Source organism: Enhydra lutris, unplaced genomic scaffold (genome assembly GCF_002288905.1).
Source record: "Enhydra lutris kenyoni isolate GAN:26980312 unplaced genomic scaffold, ASM228890v2 scaffoldscaffold120, whole genome shotgun sequence".
NCBI lineage: Eukaryota > Metazoa > Chordata > Mammalia > Carnivora > Mustelidae > Enhydra > Enhydra lutris.
The window spans coordinates 369,427-386,051 of record NW_019154204.1 but is presented as its reverse complement, the minus strand read 5'-3'; the positions used below and the strand labels follow the sequence as shown (position 1 = coordinate 386,051).

Below are 16,625 nucleotides of genomic sequence, written 5' to 3'. Positions count from 1 at the left end.
TTAAAACATAAAACCCAAATCAGTGCTATAAACAAGATGGAAGGTCATCACTCTCATGTCAAGGAACCAGGGAGTCAACAGCTAATGCACATCCTTGATCATCAGGTACCCTGGCTCCTCTGAATGTTCCATCACTCTTAGGGTACAGCTCTGACCTTCAAGTTTCCTTCAAGGTCAAATATGTTTGCTAAGTCTCCAGCCATCATGTCTACATTGCACATATGAAAAAGAAGAAGAAGAAGAAGAAGGAGGAGGAGGAGGAGGAGGAGGAGGAGGAGGAGGAGGAGGAGGAGGAGGAGAAAGATGGAAAAATATCTCTGGCAACTTTCCCAGCATCTCATTCATCTTTTTTTCCTCCCGTGTCTATCAGGGAAACTGGAATACACAACTCATGGAGTGCCAGGGACTGTAGACAATACATGGGAGCAGAGGCATATGGAGCTGAAGAAGCTGAGATTTGCATAACTGGAAAGGGACCCTGTGTCAGTCTCAGTCGCGAGAGAGCCCATCTACACTATGCCAGCATTTTCTGGCACAAGACTGTGGATACCATCTCTTTGTTTTCCAACTTCACAGATAATGAAGCCTCTGTGTCTCTGGGAATCATCCCACCTGGACTTCAAGACAGTTCCTAAGACATTCCACATCTCTCATCCCATTCTCCCAGGAAGAGAACATAGCAGAGCAGTACTTAGAACAGAGGGACTCCCCCAATCACCCCTCAAGTACAAGCTCCCCTCTTCCCTTGGGTCAGGCTTTCTCTCCATCTAACACTAGACAAAATGCTTCCCAGAATGCTGGAACATAAAAATGAAGCCACTGCCATGACCTCATCTTATTCCTACTCCAACATCTAAAGCTACCCAAAGATCATTGAATAGAAACACAGAGAAGAGAAATAGTTGCCCAAAGGTGTCATTGTCCATGATGGTTTCTAACACCAGCTTTTATTCACTTGAACTACAACTCATGAGCTGACATATGCACCACTTCATGCTGATTGTCCACCAGAAAGTTCAGGGCCATCCCTTCCATGTGACAAATGGACCAGGCAGCTGAGACCACATGTAGTAGTCAGAGAAAAATTCAGTTATTACTCTGTGGCAGTCACTGTCCTGGGTGCTTTACAAAAAAAAAATAATAATAAATAAATAAATAAATCAAACAAACAAACAAACAAAAACCAACTCATTTTACCTTTGCAACATACTATGAAGGCCAAGACTACTGTTTCCTATACTTTTCTGATGACATGAGTACAACACAGAGAGGTTAGGTAATCTCCTCAGAGACACACAGACAGTGTGTCACTGACCATGATATTGAGCCTGTGCTGTGGCCGCACTCTCACTGAAGTACATGCTGTACAAGTTACCCATCCACTCTGACTTTATGGATGACACCCACCTGCCCTGAAGAGTTAAAAACACAGAGTCTTTATTCCTCATTATTGGTCCATTTCATCTGGTCTTCTAAGAATTACCATTAATTGCAAATACTCCAAGCTCACAGACTGCATTAATTACCAGCTAACCCCTCAGACACTAATTAACCAGAACACCAGGGATAATTTCTCAACAAAGGAGGAAAAGTTTTTCCTCTCAATGTCTTTCCAGACATTGAAAGACAGAGAAAGAGCAGAGCCCTTATAGCAATGAATGATAATAATGACGTCAAGGGTAAGCTGAGAGTAATTATGAAAGGGGTAGGGATGGCTTGTCACCTAAGAAACGTATCTTTAGAAGTAATCTCCACTGCACAAGGGTTTAAGCTAGCTAGTCCATGGTATCAAAGTCTCTGTAGGTACTCCAGGGAATGTGGCTAGAGCAGATCCACAGAGCTCCTCATTACCCAGAAGAAGTCCAGAAAGCAGTCTCTCCAGGAAGCAGACTCTTCCTCTTGCCTGAGAATAATCTCTCCATACTTGCTCAGAGGGTCAAACTCAGGTGAGGGCAAGGTCCCAGCAACCTCATCACAGCAAACAGGTCATGTCTTCCTGGAATACAAAGAGCATTTCCAGTGCCTCCATTCCTAAATACCCCTCCCCAGCTAAGGCCACCACAAGCCCATAAAACCACCATTCCTTAAGCAAGCCTTCTATGGAAGCCAGCAAACCATGGAGGTAAGTGGTGAGGTAAGTCCTCAGCATAAACACTAGTCTATGCTGGAGAGCAAAGGGGACATGAAATGGAGGAAAGGTGAGTCAATGAACAGTGGCCATAATTAAGCGGCACATGTAAAATTGTGTACTTCAAGCTAGAAAAGGCAGTTAGGAGCAGAACAGGCTGCCCCTGACTGTAGGTAGACCAACTGTCCATTATTAATCAGAAGAAAGGAGTTTCCTTAGTGTATGAGCCTCATTTCTACTGCTGTTCAGTATTTTTTCAAGATTTACCTGTTTATTTGAGAGACAGTGAGTACACGAGTGGTGGAAGAGGTGAGGGAAGAAGGAGAGAGCAGAGTCCATGCTGAGCTTGGAGCCCAATGCAGGGGTTGATGTTACAGCCCTGAGATCATGACCTGAGCAGAAATCCAGAGTTGGTTACTGAACTGGCTAAGCCACCGAGGTGCTTCACTACAATTCAATATTTTTTACAAACTTGTATCATAGTCACAACAAGAAGCCCAGTATGGCCCTATAGAGAGAGCAATGGGGTGAGGCAAGCCAAATATTGCCAGCCTCAAGAGAAAGACAGCTTTGAAGTAAAACTTAGCAGGAAATTGAAATGTTTAATGAACAAAAGTAGGCAGCAGTATGTGAGGTGGGCGAGCGGTTCTCTGCAAGAGGTGTGTTGAACAAAAAGTCATGCTACAAAACAGAATGGTTGACACTTTCAAGGTGTGGGTGTCCTGGGTCAGGGGTTAGGAGGTCTATGCAGAGGTAACTTCCTTCTATATAAATCAGTAATGGGAGACTTAAATAGCTGTCCCCACGGAGTCATAGTGCAGTGCTGACCTACATGGAGAGCATGTCCCTAACCTTTATGGACTTCCCAGTTTTCCAGAGTTACTGAAGGAGGACGTGAAATGACATGTGCATGGTTCCTGGTATACAAAAGGAGAGGTGAAAGGGTGCCTGGATGGCTCAGTCGGTTAAGCGTCTGCCTTTGGCTCAAGTTATGATCCCAGGGTTCTGGGATCGAACCCCACATCAGGCTTCCTGCTCAGCTGGGGGTCTGGTTCTCCCTCTGCCCCTCCCTGTGCTCTCTCTCTCAAACAAAAGGAGAGGTGATGGGTGCTCACTCAGAGATGGTTTACTTCCCTTCCTCTCATACTGCTTGTTATGAAATACTTGTGTAATGGTTAAGGCATTTTGAGGAAGTACATCTCAGCCCCCTTGTGGGGATATGGGTATCAGCGCTCCTCCAAGCCCTTTGTACATGGGAGCTTGCAGGGCATGATCCAGTGAACCATAAGTGAGATGGTTTGAAAGAAGCAGAAGGTGAGCTGTCCTGCGTGACATGAAACAACATTCCAGGGTAGGCAAAGGACTAGTGTGGGATGAGCAAGGTCTGGGGGTAGATTGCCCGTGACTGCATACACGGACCTGGCAGAATACAGTTAGTGGAGCACACAGAGGCTGTGTCTTCAAAGTCCTCCTTGCTGTGCCAACTCACTCTCTGAGTGTAGTCTTTTTTTTTTTTAATTAACATATAATGTATTATTTGCCCAGGGACAGGTCTGTGAATTGTCAGGCTTACACACTTCACAGCACTTACCATACCACATACCCTCCCCAATGTCCATAACCAAACCACCCTCTCCATAGCTTCCTCCCCACCACCAGCAACCCTGTTTGTTTGGTGAGATTACGAGTTTCTGAGTGTAGTCTTAGAGGAACTGCCACCCAAGAGTACACATGTCATGGGGACAGGACTGGAAACTCAAGCGCACCCTGAGAGAAGTGCTTGTGCTGTGTGCAAGGAAGGACAAAGTCCCCAAGACTCAATACCCTCGTTCTGACCTGGACAGCTAAATGGGGCCTTCACTGGCTTCTCTGGGTGGTGGAAATTTTAGGCTGAATTTTAGATTGAAGAAAGAGATCTTGGACTAATAGGGCTATAAAACCCTGTGGTCTAGTCCTTGTTTCCTCAGCTCATAAGTTTATTTCACAGGTGCTCTCTCCTGTTTGTTGGTATGGGAACATGTTCTGCTGACTCCCAAGAGGAATTCTTGGTAATAAAAATATATGGCAGTAGGAGATACATCTATACATGTGCCTTTATCTATGGGTTCTATGTCATGCATGGAATGATACACATCACAGGTTTTTTCAATGGGTTCAAAATCTCCCTAGCCTAATAGTAAGTGTGGTGTGAGTCCTGTCATTGACATATCCCATGGCAGCTGCTAAGACAGAGAGATGGGACAGTGGTGAGAAGCAGCACCAGGGATTCAGTGTGAAAAGAATACAACCGTACTCCTGCCACATAATTGTCTAAGGAGATGGTTGTTCTGTTCTCATGTAACTGGAACACTTAAAGGTATTTCTGCTCTTAAGACTGAGTCTTAGAAAGACGACTCCATTGGGAATGTGAGTAACGGGTTGGATAAGAGGGGTCCAGATGTTGGTTCTGGGCAAAGACGGCAGAGGCGGGGAAACTGATAGCGTGTGCTCTGACATTATTTAGTGAAGCCGATAGGATGTCGCCAATGAAATATGGTCAATGAGGGCTGTCATCAGAAATAATCTGAACACTCTGAGTCAGGGTAACTGATGCAGAGGCAGCCAGGAAAGGGAAGTAAGGTGCTGGACTGAAGTTGGAGGAAAAACCAAGGGTAAATTTGAGATGCTGCAGTGAACAGTGTCCAAAAAGGAAGAAGTGACAGCTAGAAACACACATCTGGAAGGACTCTGCTTGAATGTGACTGTGGCAGATGTGGCTGTGTTTATCCAGGGAAGCAGGGCAGTGCCCCGGGAATACCTCTATCTGCGCGATAGGAAGGGATAAGGAGATCAAAGGAGTTCAGAGGCTGGATCCGAAGCAGTTCCAAGTGTGAGGCCACAAGGCATCCGATGTCGAGCAAGAAGGGTCAGGTTGGGCTGGTGTCCAGCTTTCCAGTCAACCAGCTGGGTGTGTGTGTGTGTGTGTGTGTGCGTGCACACGTGCACCCATGCACACCCATTACACTGTCCTGGAAATTACAGTGTCTCCTCTTCAATCCCTCACCCCTTTCTCTCAGGTGACATTACTCTCCTGTTTCTGTCGTTCTTTTCTGTCTCAGGGATCTGCATGAATGCTATTCATTTTTAAAAAGGAAAGTGATTTTTTTGAGTTATATTCTGTTTGTTTTCTGTTTACTGTTATTTTTGTAGGTTTCTTTGATTACATATATTGATTTATTTTGTTGATTAAATTTTCTTATTACTATATAATATATTATTTGTTTCAGGGGTATAGGTGTGTGACTCATCAGTCTAGCAAAGTGACTTTTTAATTTATTTTTTATTTTTTATAAAAATATAATGTATTATTAGCCCCAGGGGTACAGGTCTGTGAATCACCAGGTTTACACACTTCACAGCACTCACCGTAGCACGTACTTTCCCCAATGTCTATAATCCACCACCCTCTCCCTACCCCCCAACCCCCCAGCCACCCTCAGTTTGTTTTGTGAGATTAAGAGCTAGCAAAGTGATTTTTAAAGGCAAAATACTACAGAGAATAATGGTTAAGAGCAAGAGCTTAGCTTTCACCCTTGGCTTTACCATGTGCTGCTATGTAAGAACTTCCCCTTTACTGGGCCATGAAAGCACCAAGTAATCATAGCATCTGGCTCATAGTGAGTGTTTCATGATTTGCATTCTTTATTTAATGTGAGCACCATACCTACCCTCTGTCATGCCTGGTTCCTCCAACCTTATATATCTTTCCTACTATCCCTGAAACATTTCCCTTTCTTATCCAGTATAGATGCTGGCTGAGAAGAAACTTTGGAATCAGAGACCTAAGAAAGGGAAATAATGTGATTGCTTTTCATCTTGAAAGGTGGACAAGCCTGATTTTGCCCCGCCCAGCTCACTGAATCGAAAATGTGTCCTGAGCTCCCTTTAGAGATAAAATAACTTTATTCTCTTAAAAGTCACACAAGATGTAGTTTCCATATTACAGAAGTGTAAAAACTGGGTGTTCCACAAGAATATTGGAAAGTGTATGTAGTTTTGAAACAACAGAGGGAGAAATGTCATCTGCACTTAGGTATCCATTGCAACCCCAGAGTTGGGACTGTTTTCAAGTAACACCAGGGTTCTTAAGAATGCAAGACTTGGAGGGAAGGGCAGCCCTTGTTTATTGCAGCAGCACTGAAGTGATCACCATGAATTTTATAGTTTATGCATAAAGCAGCAAATGAGGAGCTAAGGATGAATCCTTCTCAGTCGTCTCATGCACTATGTCATTGCTGTCATAAACTTGAGGATTTGCAGTCCTGGGAAGAGTGTAGGCCCTGGGGCTGATGGACCTCAGTGGAAGGGACCCATGAATCAGCAAGTGGTAACCCACTTGCTTTCTAAAAGCTATAGAGTCCAAAAATCAAATCAGCTGTGTTTTGTGATTGTAAAAGGAAACAGCTGCTTCACAACAAAGTTGTGCAGGAAACCTAAATGTCCATCAAACTGTCCCATAAATGTTAGCTCTAGAGGCAGTCTGATCCTTCAGAGACAGCTCCAAGGGCTGTGGTTCTTACACATCCTGATCATTCTCCCGGTGCTCAAACCCCTATCCTCTGGGATCTTATTAAGGTGCCATGACCAAATCAACAGCCGAAGTGACTTAGCTCCTTCACTCCAGGGTCTCAGAGGATCTTGGATTGTACTTTTTTTTTTTTTTTTTTTTTTTTTACTGAAAGGTGCATGATAGTGCTGCCTGCATGTGAACGGCCCTGGGAGAGAGATCAGCATGTGCAGGAAACCAGAGAGCACCTCTTCATGTTGACAGAGCCAGGTGTAAACCTTAGCAGATGAGTCGAGTGTGCTCCTATCCTGCTTGATGCCATTTCTCACTTCCCTCCTATCACCACTTCCAAAAGGCAAAGCAAGAAAACCAAAGAAAGTGGTCAACTCCCTGTCAGTGAGTTTGCAGAGAGAAGTCAAACATTTTAATGGTGATGGGGGATGTAGCTGACTTTGACCAAACCGGAAGAAAATTTCTATTTATTTTTGATACGTTTTCACAAACATCATACCGCTCTATCATCCCCAGAACTTGACAAGTATTTTCTTCCCATGTCACAGATGCAAAAATTGAATTTCAGAAAGAGTAAATGGCATAGTCAAGATCACAGAGCCGGAAGCAGAGCAAAATACATGGGCAGCTGCTCTGCCTCCTGGTTCTGACTCCCCCACATCTCAGGGTCTCCACAGAAGTAAGACAGGATGCAACTCTGTAGGAAAGCTCAGGCACAGCCATTAGGAAGGCAACTAATTCCTATTCTCAGGTTTCATTCACTTTGACTCATCACAGGCTCCAGAGAATGCGTTAGCATGAAAGGTGACAACCAGAGCTTCTTGGGGGATCTCCCTAAGGACTTCATCCTTCTAGGTGTTTCTGACAGGCCATGGCTGGAGCTCCCCCTCTTTGTGGTCCTCCTGGTGTCCTACATTCTGGCCATGTTGGGGAACATCGCTATCATCCTGGTGTCCTGGCTGGATCCCCAGCTCCACAGCCCCATGTACATCTTTCTCGGACACCTCTCCTTCCTGGATCTCTGCTATACCACCACCACAGTCCCACAGATGCTGGTCAACATGGGCAGCTCCAGGAAGACCATCAGCTATGGTGGCTGCACGGTGCAGTACGCCATTTTCCACTGGCTGGGATGCACTGAGTGCATCGTCTTGGCCGCCATGGCTCTGGACCGCTATGTGGCCATCTGTGAGCCCCTCCGGTATGCCATTATCATGCACCGCCCTCTCTGCCAGCAGCTCGTGGCTGTAGCCTGGCTCAGCGGCTTTGGAAACTCCCTTGTTCAGGTGGTGCTGACAGTTCAGTTGCCTTTCTGTGGGCAGCAGGTGTTGAACAATTTCTTCTGTGAGGTGCCAGCCATGATCAAGCTGTCGTGTGCAGATACCACCATGAATGACGCTACGCTGACTGTGTTGGTGGCCTTCTTTGTGCTGGTGCCCCTAGCCCTCATCCTTCTCTCCTATGGCTTCATCGCCCATGCAGTGCTCAAGATCCAGTCCTCCAGGGGAAGGCTCAAAGCCTTTGGGACCTGTTCCTCCCACCTGGTGGTGGTCTCCCTCTTCTACCTGCCTGCCATCTACATGTACCTGCAGCCCCCTTCCAGCTACTCCCAAGATCAGGGCAAGTTTATCTCCCTCTTCTATTCCATAATCACCCCCACCCTCAACCCCTTCATCTACACCCTGAGGAATAAGAATGTGAAGGGAGCTCTGAGGAGACGCCTGTCAAGGACCTGGAGGTTCTGCAGGAGATGAGGCTCTGAGACATGACAGTCCCTATTGGTGACAGAAGCCTGGGCAAGCGTGTTGTGTGCTGAAGGAGTTGACACCCAAATAGCACAGGTGTTTTGAGAGATTTGAAAGCCCCCCCAAGTCCCTGTCCCAACATTTTACCTTCTGTGTGGTCATGGTGCCTAAAACCCCACCTCTCCCAATAGTTTTTGTTCTCAGAGGCCATATGTTTTTAGGAGTCGTTTAAACAGAATTGGTGTTCAGTAAGTTATTTGTCAAATTATTTTCATTTCTAGTTTCCTAATTTTTGCCCCTTTCCATCTTCCTATTTTTTCTTATTTTTCTCCCATTTGTCTCTTTCCAATCTTCCCTCTTCTATTTTCATTACTCCTAAGGATACATAATGTGAAACTGAATCATAATCTGATAAGATAATAAATTTGTTTGTCTCCACATATTTTTTGTTTTTTTCTTTATTTTTATGTAAATTCAATTAATTAACATATAATGCATTATTGCTTTCTGAGGTAGAGGTTAGTGATTCATCCGTCTTATATAACATCCAGTGCTCATTACATCACATGCCCTCCTTAATATCCATCACCCAGTTACCTCATCCCTTAGCCCCCTCCCCTCCAGCAACCCTCAGTTTGTCCCCTATGGTTAAGGGTCTCTTATGGTTTGTCTCCCTCTCTGATTTCGTCTTGTTTTATTTTTTCCTCTTTTCCCCTATGATCTTTTGTTTTAATTCTTAAATTCAACATATGAGTGAGATCATATGATAATTGTCTTTCTCTGACTGACTTATTTCGCTTAGCACAATACCCTCAAGTCCATCCATGTTGCTGCAAATGGAAAGATTTCATCTTTTTCTGGTGACTGAGTAATACTGCATCATATATATACTACCTCTTTATCTATTCATCTGTTGATGGACATCTGGATTCTTTCCATAGTTTGGCTATTGTGAGCATTGTTGCCATAGACATTAGAGTGCAGGTACCCTTCAGATCAGTACATTTGTATCTTTGGGGTAAATATTCAGTAATGCAATTGCTAGGTCCTGGGGTAACTCTATTTTTAACGTCTTGAGAAACCTCCAGACTATTTTCCAGAGTGGCTGCACCGGCTTGCATTTCCACCAACAGTGTAGGAGGGTTCCCCTTTCTGTTGTTTCCTAAGTGGTTAATTTTAGCCATTCTGACTGAGGTAAGGTTGTCTCCATATTTTTAAATTCCTTAAATTTTATGTGACTTTTTTAAAATTCCAAAAATGAAGGAGATTACTTTCCTCTTCCTGTAACTTAAATGATGCCCCCCCCCCACAAAGTCTGTTTTCTCATATAGGAAGTTTCCCCCCAATGGCCAGAAATAAGCATATTTATTATGGATGCATAAGACTCTATATTAGATTTGTGGACATAAACCAAAATAGCATAATACCTAAACAAAGAATGTCTAGTTGAGAATAGAAGATATAAATACAATCAAATTTAAGGACACTATAAGTTTAAATAATAAATTCAAAGTCATCATGACAACTAACATTTGTAGAAGGCTTCCAAGATGCAGGTACTAGATTAAGTGTATTTATGTATGCTATCTTGTTTAAAATATCCCCAGGAAGTAAACACCTTTATATTTTTCCATTGTCATGTAAGAATTTGATTCTTGGAGTGGTAACATGGTCATGGTTGTTCCAGTAACTGCTGGAACTGAGACCAGTACTAATGTCCATACTGACTGCCTCCTTTAGTAGAATAGAGCCACAATACTAGGACTCTGTATTTGCATTTTTGTCATGTTTTGTATTTATTTATATTTAACTTACTCATTTTTATCCTGCTGTCATACATATCCCAGATACTAACATAACCTAGCAGAGAAAAGAAATATAATAATAATAATAATAATAGCAACCATATGACAATTAGGACAAAAGGAAAATAGAAGAAGTTTTCTTGATAGTAAAGGCAAAAAGAAAATATAGATTGCAAAGCTATAGCATTTGATTTAAGAAATGTAGAAGAATCATGACTCTTCCCATTTTCACAACCACAAAGAAATTTTCTGCTGGGTTGCCCTCCCCAGGTAATAACTAAAAGCCCTTTAGAACTACCTTAGTGACATAATGCATAAGAACTTTCTCTCCTGACTTTTCCTAATGGCACAGGTCCAGGACACAATTCAACGAGAGCAATCTGGCATGGATGCAAAGACGTCAGTCCGCACATACAGCTATGTACGGATCCAACCTAATTTTAGAACACATTTGAGAGGACTGAAGACTATATTTCTCAAAACAGGTGTGCTAGATTAAAGATGATCTCAAAGTACTTCTTATTAAAATGAGGTAAAAGTGATATTTTAGACCTTCCAAGTCAAGATCAAAGGAAATCTGGCAGTGTGCAGTTAACACAGTCTGTCTGGGTCTGTAAATCACCAGGTAGAAAGGCTAACTGCCCTTAGGTAGCCGTGCTGGGAAGACTGTGGGCAGACACTATCACCTGCCATCCTTCCTCTGCCAGGCTTCCAACCAATTCTACCACACCTGAGTGGGGCTCTCTGAGCCCCTCCTGCCCACTAGTTCAATACGACACAGTGACCTCAGTAGACACAGCATAGAATCAAAGAACCTCACAGCTGAGCCCTGCCCAAATTCCGAACGTGCAAAATGGTGAGTTATCCCAAGCTACTGAATTTGGGGATGGTTTGGCAGGAAGCTGGAACACCGGAGACCCCAGAATATTCTACATCAGAGTTACATAAAAGCACAAGGTAAACATGATGAATTTTCCAGAAGCTTCAAAATTATTTGATGCCTGAGAAGATATTTAAATAATTGAACTGATAATTAAATGAAAGCATGCTTCCATTATAATAAACTGAGAGAACAGATAGAAAAATGTAGGTAAATTTTTATCATAAAACCCAAAGTTTCAAATACTTTGTGTGCTTTGATGCACTGTTCTATATTATGGTAAGGTTTCTGAAATTCACTGTCCTCTGCTTTATCGAATACTTTGTGGAAAAATCTGAGAAATACTCATGAAGAAAACAGGATAAGGTGTGTGCTTTTCAGGTACTTTTCTAAAAGTATCACTTTGCCAGGAAAACTTTGGAAATCTATTGCTCTGTACTGTGAATATAATGAGATTCTTTTTTTTTTTTTTTTTGAGGGGGTGAGTCAAATTAATTTTAATATGCTCCATGATGAATTGCCACCAGTGCAAAAAAAAAAAAAATCACATACTAAACAAAATTTCAGTTGATAAATGGAAATGAATGATTGAAAAGTCTTTATGAACCTAATGCACACAATATATGGCTAGCTGAAATTATCTATCACACAGTATTTAGATAGAAAAAGGCTCCTGCTAGTTTGTTAAGTGCAAAGGCTACCAGACAATCACTTAGCTGCAGGAGCTACGGGAGGCTTTCAGATAGACTATGAACAGCATCATGTTGCCCATAGGGCTAGCCGGTACAGGGCTGAAACGTGCCAGCTTCACATCCACAGTGGATTTTCTTCATGCCTGGACTGAACCCCGCAGTTGCTGCGTTTCCACCCATAGTAACTTAGACTTTGTGCAACAATGACAACAGAAACCCTTTTTTATTCTTTAAGAAGAATAGACTCAATTACATTTGGCAAATTCTATACCTGTCTTAGATGTTTAAAATCGTGTTTCCAACTCAACGAATTGAGCAGCACCTGATAAATATTTATCACACTAAAGTTAGCCAGAAAGCCCTGAATTCCTTGGCCAAAAGTTAAGAGAGAGCTAAAATTAACATTACCTTAAAGACATTTCTAGGACATTTAAAATGCTTTTTTTTAAATAATGCCAAAAAGAAAAAAAATGGAAAACATTTAATAATACTTAAAATACTTATGTTCTATTTACCATTTGTGCAAATTCCTAATTCTATTAATTAGTCATTATCCAGCTTCATCCACACCATACTCCTTGTCACTGAGCTCAAGCCACAAAAAAATGAGAGTAAGCAGAAAAAGGTTTCCAGCAGCAGAGGGCACTGTTTCAGCAAGGCTTTAACAAAAGCCTAGAATCTTCCCCTTTTTTTTAAAATTACTCTTACAAGAAAGGTAGCATTCTTGGAATAACTTAACTATTTCCCTGCACGATTACTGCTTTTAGCTACAAAATCTTTTAAATTGTTTCTTGTGATAATTAGATGCATGATCACTAGAGATGATGTGATAACTGGCTAAAACTCAAGCCAAGATCTTTAAAAGTCATTTACTAGATGCTCTAGTCAAAAATGGCCCGGCATCCACCTTCTCAAGCTGTCCAACCTGACTAGATAGCTCTTCAAGTCAACAAAAAGAAAGCCAAGATCTTCCTCAAGGAAACCTTATAATAACACTCTAAAAATTTCACTGACACCCACAAAGGATCTGCCTTCAGTCAATAAAGGTTTCTTACATAGTAAATACAAGTTTGTAAAAGATTCAGGTAGCTGATTAACCAGACTGTCTTGTTATAGAGTCTTTTGTCATTGGGAGATGTATGGAAAAGAGAATGACATTTACTCTAGACTTTCTTGGCACCTCTTTCTGATGTTAATTATTTAGCAGAGACAAAGTTCTAATTATGTCACTCCCAGTTCATGATAAAAAACAAAATCAAGTATGCCAACTTTTTTCTTGAAGAATTACTGCTATCTTTCATGTTTCCATCATTAACAATTGTCAGATTTTTTTTAAGGTTTATTTATTTATTCCAAAGAGAGAGAGAGAGAGAGAATGGGAGGAGAGGCAGAGGGAGAAGGAGAGAGAGTCTAAAGCAGACACCACACAGAGCATAGAGCCTGATGCAGGGTTTGATCCCACAACCCTGAGATCATGAACTGAACATTGTGTGAGCCACCCAGGCACCCTAATCATTAGATGCTTTTTTAAAATCAGTAAAATACACGAATTTGATCATATCTTTCTTTTTCTCTATCTTTTATTGAAATATAATAATGTAGTGTTATGTTAGCTTAAGTTGTACAATATAGTGATTCAACAATTCTGTACATTTCTCAGTGCTCATCATGGCAAGTGTCTTCTTAATCCCTTTCACCTACTTCACCCATCCCCCCACTCTACCCCCATTCTGGTAACCATCAGTTTGGTCTCCATAGTTAAGGTCTGTTTCTTGGTTTGTCTCTCTCTTTTTCTCCATTTGCTCACTTGTTTTGTTTCTTAAATTCTACATACGAGTGAAATCTTATGATATTTGCCCTTCTCTGACTAAATGATTTCACTTTAGCATAATACCCTCTGGGTCCATTCATGTTGTTACTAATTGATCTTATTCTTGGTCACGGCTGATATTAATTTAATAAGATACATGCACCCCTGTGTTTATTGCAGCTTTATTTACAATAGCCAAGATATGGAAGCAGCCCAAGTGTCCACAAACAGATGAATGGACAAAGAAGTGATATATATTCATCATCTTCTTCCTTTTAACCTCCCATCCCCACTAGTAGACAAAGCCTTCCTTGACAAACTAAAATTAACTGTCAGGATTTCTCCTAGTTGCCTATTTCCTTACTCCCACCTTCTGAAACCTCACTTAATCATCTCTTGACACACACACCCACTTGATTCTCAAATGTATTTTTTATACCCACGCCCTATACTAAGTAACACAGTGCCAACTATCAAGCTATTCTTTTGGCAGCAAGTTGACCCCTCTGTACTCCTCTTTGTGATGCAAAGTTGGGACTTGAGCAAAAATGATTTTGCCTGTCAGCTGCTTCCTGTAAATACATCCTGTGGGAAGTTCCTCAGTCAGTCTGCCAGGCTGGAAAGGAGAGAAGACATTCTCCGTCTGGCTTCCCTTTGTCCTTCGATGCTTCTACAGCAAGGTCTCACCCTGCCGGTAGCAGCTGACTCCACTTTGCACACCTGCAAAACCAGCACTTCACACTAACAGCAGCCCACCAGCACTCTCCTGGGACCCTCCTCCAAATACCCACATTCTCATAAAACCTGTTTGCTGAAGTCATTCCCCCCATAAAACTTTTGTGTTGTCTCTCTCTTTTCAGAGACTCAACCTCTAATTCCCCACAATCTTTATGTTAAATTCCTTTAGTTGAAACAATTGGTCCAGTTTCTGTCACATGGCTATGTTCTGACAGATACACCTGTTTATTATTTAGATGCTGATATCACTGCTCTAGACTACCAAAAGGTATGACCGGTACCTAACAACTCCTTAATTAGAATATACAGCAGTTTAGGGAGCAGAAAGATGCTTAACGAAAGTGAGTTCACAGTCCTAGAGATATTCTTGTCCTCCAGGAATCAATGCTAATAATTCCTAAAATGAGGCTTATGTGTCCATTAAGGTAATTCTCAATACAACTAAACAACAAATCATTAAGTGGAAAACAGATACCTTTTGCCCATTCATGGTTACAGAATGAACTTTTCTATCCTGGGAGATTGTGTTCCAGAGACTCCACTCCAAACGAAGTCCCCTAATTTCCTGAGTATGTTGCCCACTAGAAGGGAAACTGAAATTGAGCCTTTAACCCATGACCTTATTTCTGACATTTGCCCCTCAAAGAAAATGAGAAACAGATGAAAATAGACCTTATTGCATTCTGGGCAGCACTCTGAATGCAATAGCAGTCCTTTTAAATCTCAAAGTATCAAACTGATACAGATACAATCATTACTTGCATTTTTGCACAAAAAGGAAAGTGGAGTGACTTGTGCATGGTAACAAGACAAATGAAGTTCTTGGGGCCCTGCATGCTTGCTGACCAATCATCCACCCCCAGTCAGGTGTCCAACAATCCAATCCAGTATAGACACAAGCTGTGGAGTTACCACAGAGCCCACAGGTGGAAGGGTCTTAGTCCCATGGGACCACAAGTCCCAGGGTCCACCTATAATTTGGAATGATTAAACTATAGATTCTGAGTTTCCCACAGCCCATCCTTCAAGTTCAATGAATTGTGGAACTCACTGAAAAGTGCCATGCTTGTAAGGACCATTTTATTATAAAGGATATAACTCGGAAGCAGCTGAGTGGGAGAGATGCACAGGGCAAGGTCAACTTCGGGGTGGGGGACACAGAGCTTCCATGCCCTGTCTCTTCCCAGCTCATCAGTGTGTAGAACTCTGCCAAACCTTGGTGCCCAGAGTTTGTACAGGGGATTTATTACACAGGCATGGTTGATTAACTCATTGACAATGTGACTGGCCCAGTCTCCTGCCCCTGTCCCCTTCTCAGAGGTGGGAGGAATGGAGCTGAAAGTCCTAAACCCACGCTTGGTCTTTCTGGCAGGGCCAGCCCCTCCCTGGAAACTGTGAAAAACCCACCATAAGTTACATTAACATAAGTCCAGGTCTGACTAAAACAGGCTTTTTATGAACAACAAAAGATACTCTTATCACTCAGGAAATCTGAAGAGTTGTTGACATTGTATGTCAAGCACTAGGGACAAAGATCAAATATATGCATTTTTTCTTACACCACAGACACTGACTCCAGAACTCTCAACTTATCCATCACAATACCTTGAAATAAAGAGAACCAGAAGGCATGAGAGGGAGCAAATCCATCCACAGGGGAAGTGAAGAGCATCCCTGTGGGACCCAAGCTGGAGTGTGAGAGCTACAGTTGCAGGGGGACAGAGGAGAGAGACAGATCTCCATCCCTGCACATCCAAGCATGAGGCTCCCATAGTGGCACATCACCATGCTCCTGCTGAGGAAAGGCTCAGCACCTCAGCTGAAGGGCTTGGAGTAAATCCCAGGAGCTCAAAGCTCTCCAAGAAATCAGTCCCTTTGAGACAGGAGCATCCCCTGTAGGCAGGGGTTCATAGCAGTCTCTGGTTCCATTCCAGCAATCCAGAAGACTGGAGGGCCTTGGTTTCTTCCATCGTGATCCTCAGCTCCCAGTGGGCACAGACTGAAAGGAAGTCTGTAATCCACATATTCTCCAGAGGTCCTGGCTGGCCTGCAGTCTCCAGTGCTCCCCTCAAACTCAGCTTGCTTACCCTTTGTGGCTGCTTCGTTGCTCCAATTAAAGGTGAATGAGGTTTCCAGAGAGGGAGGCTGAGGATACACAGTGGGGCTTCCACCTTCCAGGACTCCCCCCAAGCTCTGTATACCAGACTTGAGAAGCACCACCCTCTCCAGTCTCCAGATTACAATGTTTAATTAAGCAGCATTTCTTTAA

General features: G+C 42.6%; 1 protein-coding gene across 1 annotated transcript; it reads left to right on the top strand.

The window, feature by feature from the left end:
- The first annotated feature begins 7,483 nt into the window (after positions 1 to 7,483).
- Positions 7,484 to 8,440, top strand: LOC111139833 (olfactory receptor 2B11). The gene has a single exon (XM_022492245.1). The coding sequence runs from the start codon at positions 7,484 to 7,486 to the stop codon at positions 8,438 to 8,440; it is 957 nt and encodes a 318-aa protein (XP_022347953.1).
- The last annotated feature ends 8,185 nt before the right edge of the window (positions 8,441 to 16,625 follow it).

Excerpts from the sequence above, each read along its gene's own strand:
- LOC111139833 (XM_022492245.1), top strand. The coding sequence starts at position 7,484 with ATGAAAGGTGACAACCAGAGCTTCTTGGGGGATCTCCCTAAGGACTTC.